This window comes from Oncorhynchus tshawytscha, linkage group LG28, assembly GCF_018296145.1.
Source record: "Oncorhynchus tshawytscha isolate Ot180627B linkage group LG28, Otsh_v2.0, whole genome shotgun sequence".
Lineage (NCBI taxonomy): Eukaryota > Metazoa > Chordata > Actinopteri > Salmoniformes > Salmonidae > Oncorhynchus > Oncorhynchus tshawytscha.
In genome coordinates, this window is record NC_056456.1 from 29,261,175 (window position 1) to 29,268,411 (window position 7,237).

The following is a 7,237-nucleotide window of genomic DNA, read 5'->3' on the forward strand; positions in this document are numbered from 1 at the left end:
GCAATGCCAAGCGTTGTCTGGAGTGATGTAAAGCGCGCCGCCATTGGACTGGAGCAGTGAAAACGCGTTCTCTGGAGTGATGAATAATGCTTCACCATCTGGCAGTCCGATGGACAAATCTTGGTTTGGTGGATGCCAGGAGAACGCTACATGCCCGGATGGATAGTGCCAACTTTAACATTTGGTGAAAGAGGAATAATGGTCTCGGGCTGTTTTTCATGGTTCGGGCTAGGCCTCTTTGTTCCAGTGAAGGGACATCTTAACATTACATCATACTTTCTAGACGATTCTGTGCTTCCAACTTTGTGGCAATAGTTCAAGCTCAGCATGACAATGCCCCTGTGTACAAAGCGAGGTCCATACTGAAATTGTTTGTTGAGAACGGTGTGGAAGAACTTGACTGACCAGACCAAGCATTTCGCTACACTCGCATTAACATCTGCTAACCATGTGTATGTGACAAATAAGATTTGATTTGATTTGACTGCCCTGCACAGAGCCCTGACCTCAACCCCATCTAACACCTTCGGGATAAATTGGAACACAGACTGCGAGCCAGGCCTAATCGCCCAACATCCGTGCCCAACCTCACTAATGCTCTTGTGGCTGAATGGAAGCAAGTCCCCGCAGAAATGTTCCAACAGATTCTTGTTGAAAGTCTTCCCAGAAGAGTGGAGGCTGTTATAGCAGAAAAGGGGACCAACTCCATATTAATGCCCATGATTTTGGAATGAGATGTTTGACGAGCAGGTATCCACATACTTTTGGTCATGTAGTGTAGTTTTATTTACAAGTTGAACTAGCTAGCTACACTACAAGTAAATCCGCTCTCTTGACCATAGTTTCTTGTCTGGATACGGGTGGAACTAAAAATAGGGACTTGAAGTACATCGGACATAAACAACAAGCACACATTTAACGCGTACATTTTTTTACAAAATGAGTGAAAGAAGCACCGATTTCTTTTGAGATATTTTGAATGACAGTTATTTGAAATGTCTGAGCTGGCATTGGATGAAATGTCCGTTTTATCAGCAATATACTGTGAAAAGGACGAATTTGAGCTACTTGAGAAATCAGGTAAATTGTTGAGCTAGCTAGCTGTGTTTCTCTACACCATGATTTGCCTAGTAACTCAACTCCACGATGATTTCATCCATGGAGTTGGGCGCAGATGATACTTTAAAAAAAATGAAACTCCGACTCCTTAGAATCGCTATGCCAGGGATCATCGACTCGATTCAGACGTCGAGCCCAGAACATCATTACAAATTATTTGTAGGCTACAAATTGACCGTAAGAAGCCGAAACAGGTATACTATTTGACTGGTTCCACTAGTATATAGGCACGTTTATTGTTACTCAATGTGTATTTATTATTACGTGTTTTACCTTTCTATTATTTATCTATTTTGTTTCTCAGCATTGTTGGGAAGGTTCCCTAAGTAAGTGTTTCAACAGTTAGACTACACATGTTGTGTACTTTATTTGATTTAAAACATAATTTCTAACCCTGCTTACATTTTGTATATGATTGCATACACTCATTGGCCAGTTTATTAGGTACACTCATCTAGAACTGGGTAGGACACTGCTTTGGCTCCAGAACAGCCTGAATTATTTGTGGCATGGATATGTTGCTCAATTGGTATCAAGGAATCTACCGTGTGCCCGGAAAACATTTCCCACACCATTACACCACCACTGCCACCATCCTGTACCGTTGACAGCAGGCAAGATAGAGCCATGGACTCATGCTTCTTACTCCAAATCCTGACTGCCATCAGCATGACGCAACAGGAACCAGGATTTGTCGGACCAGGCAGGTTCCCCTCCTCAATTGTCCAGTATTGGTGGTTGCATGCCCACTGGATCCACTTCTTCTTGTTTTTAGCAGATAGGAGTGGAGCCCAGTGTCTCATTCTCTTTCGACCAATCACCAACGAGCTGTTTTTTGACAACAAGACTGCCGCTGACTGGATGTTTTTAGTTTGTTGCACCATTCTCTGTAAACCCTAGACACTTATCATGCCTGAAAAGGCCAGGAGGTTGGCTGTTTCTGAGATACTGGAACCTGCGCACCTGGCACCAATGATCGTACCACACTCAAATTTGCTTGTTTTGCACATTGTAACGTGCTGTGATCCCAGTCTGCCTGCTTAATACAGCAATCCATGGCCACATGACTCACTGTCTGTAGAAGCAAAAACATTTTTGTGAATGGGGTGGTGTACCTAATAAACTGGCCACTGAACATATCTCTCTTAAGCGTGGGAATACTATGGATCAGATTTCCAAAATTAAAATCACTCGTCCAACAATTAAAATAATATTTATTTGCTAAATTCTTTTGAGGCCAAATAAAATCACCCCGCAAGCCGCCAGTTGGGGAACCCTTCAAAAATGTATTTTCTTAAATCCTTACCTTGTCCCTATGTTTGTCTTCTGTTGCATGCTTTTTTTTGTTTGCTGAAATCTATTATTTTAAATAAAATGCTAGTCAAATACAATCACCGATGGCAACTCGGTGCAAATCTCAACAAGGAAATGGTCGGTGGTTGTTTTTGATTGTTTGCTGAAATCCATACTTTTTTTATAAAACAAAGGCATGTAAAAACAAGAATAGGTACACTAAGGGTTTAAGAATTTACATTTTGAGGTATCGACTGCATGCGTGTCGGCGGCTAATTTCCCAAACTAGTCTGCGCTCAACCCCGTGGATGAAATCATTGTGGAGTTAAGGTACATGGAGTTGGCAATTCCACAATACATTATGTACACTGTAGCTAGAGTTTTTACTTAATGTTAGCAAGCTGGCTAGCCTAGATGCTAGCTATGTATAGCTAGTAGTATTTTATATGTGGTGTGACGTTTTATGAGTTACTTGAACATGTTAGTGTTTTCACAGCAGAAAAGGGACTTGTATTCCGCATCCAGATGGAGGTGGAAGCAGCCCCCAGTGAGAGAACTCTTTTGAGTCTCCTCTTCCAGCTGCCAACAGAGTACCCCCACTGTGTCCCAAAAATAAGTGTCAGCTCTAAACAGCTCTCCAGGAAACAATGCCAACACATCAAGCGGAGTCTGCTGGAAAAGGCCTCCGCACTGGAGCCAGACCCCATGGTTCATGAACTACTGCTGTGGCTCCAACAGAACTTCACTGAACTTACTTTAAATGACCAGTCCCTGGTGGAGGTGCAAGAGGAGGGTGGTGAGGAGGAGACGTGGATAGCTCTTTTTCTAATAGACCATATGAGGTCCAAAACAAAATATATAAAGGCAATTGAAAAGTGGAGCACGGATTTGGGGCTCACCGGAAGGCTGTTCTTGGGGAAGTTGATATTGGTCCTTCTGCAAGGCGCAAGGAGGAGTATCAAGGTAGTGTAGAGTTTAGATAGAGTTTAGACTTTAACTGATGCAATGACGTCTCTTCAGATCAGCTATAACACATGATAAATAATGAATATGATGTACAGTGGAAGTTGGAAGTTTACATACACTTAGGTTGGAGTCATTAAAACTTGTTTTTCAACCACTTAACAAACTATAGTCGATTAGGACATCTAGTTATAATTCACTGTATCACAATTCCAGTGGGTCAGAAGTTTACATACAGTAAATTGACTGTGCCTTTAAACAGCTTGGAAAATTCCAGAAAGTTATGTCATGGCTTTAGAAGCTTTTGATAGGCTAATTGACATTATTTTAGTCAATTGGAGGTGTACCTGTGGATGTATTTCAAGGCCAACCTTCAAACTCAGTGCCTCTTTGCTTGACATCATGGGAAAATCAAAAGAAATCAGCAAAGAAAATTGTAGACCTCCACAAGTCTGTTTCATCCTTGGGAGCAATTTACAAACGCCTGAAGGTACCACGTTCATCTGTACAAACAATAGTACGCAAGTATAAACACTATGCCACCACGCAGCCGTCCTAGAGATGAACGTACTTTGGTGCAAAAAATGTAAATCAATCCCAGAAGAACAGCAAAGGACCTTGTGAAGATGCTGGAGGAAACCGGTACAAAAGTATCTATATCTAAAGTAAAAGTAGTCTTATATTGACATAACCTGAAAGGCCTCTCAGCAAGGAAGAAGCCACTGCTCCAAAACCGCCATAAAAAAGCCAGACTACAGTTTGCAACTGCACATGGGGACAAAGATCGTACTTTTTGGAGAAATGTCCTGTGGTCTGATGAAACAAAAATATAACTGTTTGGCCATAATGACCTTTGTTATGTTTGGAGGAAAGAGGGCGAGGCTTGCAAGCCGAAGAACACCATCCCAACCTTGAAGCACAGGGGTGGCAGCATCATGTTGTGGGGGTGCTTTGCTGCAGGAGGGACTGGTGGACTTCACAAAATATATGGCGTCATGAGGTTGGAAAATTATGTGGATGCATTGAAGCAACATCTCAAGACATTAGTCAAGAAGTCAAGTTAAAGCTTGGTCGCAAATGGGTCTTCCAAATGGACAATGATATCAAGCATATTTCCAAAGTTGTGGCAAAATGGCTTAAGGACAACAAAATCAAGGTATTGGAGTGGCCATCACAGAGCCCTGACCTCAATCCTATGGAAAATGTGTAGGGAGAACTGAAAAGGCGTGTGCGAGCAAGGAGGCTTACAAACCTGACTCAGTTACACCAGCTCTGTCAGGAGGACTGGGCCAAAATTCACCCAACTTATTGTGGGAAGCTTGTGGAAGGCTACCCGACACGTTTGACCCAAGTTAAAATAAAGTGGTGATCCTAACTTACCTAAGGCATGGAATTTTTCTGAGGAATAAATGTCAGGAATTGTGAAAAACTGAGTTTAAATGTATTTGGCTCAGGTGTATGTAAACCCTCACGATATGTTGGATATAATGATGTCATGTACACTCCCTTCCATATGTTACATTTTGTTCTATACTTCAGCATTTTGGATTTGAGATGAAATGTTTCATGTGAGGCGACAGTACAGAATGTCACCTTTATTTAAGGTTATTTTCATACATATCTGTTTTACCATTTAGAAATGAATGCACTTTACGTATCTAGGCCCCCCCTTCTGAAGAAGTCATAAGTATTTGAACAAATTTGTTTATAGTTTATCAAAGTAGTCAGGATTATCTGTAATCATGGTAGCATCCACATTCATGTAGAAGTGTTCAGAAACAAATTATATTCTTATTAACAATAAAAGTGACTCCAAAATAACACTACATTAATTATCATTAATTTCTATTGGGCACAACATAATCCGAAACACAACTAAAACAAACTGCAAATGCATCCAACAAGTTTGTAGAGTCACAAGCTTGATGTAGTCATTGCGTGCTAGGAATATGGGACTAAATGCTAAACATTGAGTAAAATGAATTCTTCTGACACCTTCAAATGGCTGGACTAGATACATAAAGTGCTTTAATTTCCAAACGGTAAAACGTATGTATTAAAATACCCTCAAATAGATGGTAACATTGTATACTGCCACCTCATATAAAACATTTGATCTCAAATTTAAAGTTTCAGTATTACTGTCCAAATAAATACATAGGGGAGTGTATGTATGAAAATACCCCCAAAAAGGTGACATTCTATACTGTCACCTAATGTAAAACATCTTATCTCAAATCTAAAATGCTGGATTATAGAGACAAATAACAAATGGTAGCTTCACTGTCCAAATTCACTCCCCTCCATAAATATGTTATGTTTTAGGCCTAATCCACTTCTTTAAAGATGTGGTGCTCATACTTCATCTGAACCTAAATTAATGACTGAAAAAGCATAGTATGTATGTCATTCCACAAAATGTCTGTGTTGTTTTTCACTTTTCCTTTGTTCAGTAATTAACTGTGCATGTACAGAAAGTTGTACTGAATATGAAAGTTGGAAAATATAATTCAGACAAACAGTGTTGGGACATGTTGACTTGGCACCTTAATTATTGCAACATCATACAATACATTTATTGATCATTATTACCCTGCCTCCTTCATCATTTGCCAACCAGAAATAACTACTACCCATGCTAAACTTGTACTTGAACAGTATTAATTAACTGCTGGTTTCACAGGTCATTATATTTACAAGCCAAATCCATTGTTTGTTTTCCCTCTGTAGGAATACATCCATCTCCAGAGAACTGTGAAAGTAGATGTGGATTCATCAGGAAAGAGATGCAAAGAGAAGATGATGAGAGTTCTTTGCGAAACCCAAGTCTCAGACCTCAAACGGTTAAGGATTTCCTCAGCTTTTCTATATGAATTTGTGTCATAACGTGGGCATTTTGCAATTGTACATTTGGGCATTATAAAGGTCTCTGGCAATGTGTTCAAGAACTCACTGTAATCAGTGCTTGATTTCATTTACTGCTCCTCACTCTATCATCCCTCAATGTGTTTCTTCTCTCATTCACAGGATCTCATCTTTTGAAATCAAAGAGTTTTTGTCCCTCGAGGAGCTACAAAGGGAGTTTGAGCAAGTTGGACTATTGAAACTGTACCAAGAGTTTGTGTCCACATTGCCGTAGCCATCATGGCTTTTGTCAAGTCATGCTTTTCCAGACTGGTGCAGATTATGTGAACTTTATACTTTCCATATGACAGTCAACGGAAGGACTAATCTAAACATCTGATTAACATTCAGTTATGGGTTACATTTGTGCATTGAACATGTAAAAGGTATTCAAAAGGTTTTTCTACCATCCACATGATGGCAGCAAAGTCTACCATTTGAATCAAAGATTTGTATACAGACGCGTATCGTTCTGATGCCTAGCGTCTGAAATTAATAACAGCCATACAGTTTTAGCCTCGCGAGCCACCCTGATTTCGCAAGCTTACATACAGTGCATTCGGAAAGTATTCAGATCCCTTGACTTTTTCCACAATTTTGTTACGTTACAGACTTATTCTAAAATGTATTAAAAATAAAAATGTCTACATAGAATAGCCCATAATGACAATACCTTATTTACATAAGTGTTCAGACCATTTGCTATGAGACTCGAATTTGAGCTCAGGTGCACCCTGTTTCCACTGATCATTCTTGAGATGTTGCTACAACTCGATTGGAGTCCAGCTGAGGTAAATTGAATTGATTGGTCATGATTTGGTAAGGCACACACCTGTCTATATAAGGTCCCACAGTTGAAAGTGCATGCCAAATCAAATCAAATCCAGAGCGCAAACCAAGCCATGAGGTTGAAGGAATTGTCCGAAGAGCTCAGAGACAGGATTGTGTCGAGGTACAG

The 7,237-nt window shown here is 40.1% G+C and overlaps 1 protein-coding gene across 2 annotated transcripts; it reads left to right on the forward strand.

Annotated features, from left to right (window-relative positions):
• The first annotated feature begins 731 nt into the window (after positions 1-731).
• Positions 732-6,932, forward strand: rwdd3 (RWD domain containing 3). Of its 2 annotated transcripts, none has more exons than XM_024391842.2 (4): positions 732-1,080; positions 2,909-3,375; positions 6,106-6,218; positions 6,403-6,932. In XM_024391842.2, exons 1-4 carry the CDS (start codon positions 996-998, stop codon positions 6,512-6,514), a joined length of 777 nt encoding a protein of 258 aa, XP_024247610.1. In that variant the 5' UTR covers positions 732-995; the 3' UTR covers positions 6,515-6,932. The 2 variants fall into 2 exon arrangements, with proteins under 2 accessions (XP_024247610.1, XP_024247611.1); XM_024391843.2 differs by having other exon boundaries at positions 2,912-3,375.
• Positions 6,933-7,237: the final 305 nt, after the last annotated feature.

Excerpts from the sequence above, each read along its gene's own strand:
- rwdd3 (XM_024391842.2), top strand. The coding sequence starts at position 996 with ATGTCTGAGCTGGCATTGGATGAAATGTCCGTTTTATCAGCAATATAC. Across the intron at positions 1,081-2,908 it reads TGAGCTACTTGAGAAATCAG|CAGAAAAGGGACTTGTATTC; the intron begins GTAAATTGTTGA and ends GTGTTTTCACAG. Across the intron at positions 6,219-6,402 it reads CAAGTCTCAGACCTCAAACG|GATCTCATCTTTTGAAATCA; the intron begins GTTAAGGATTTC and ends TCTCATTCACAG.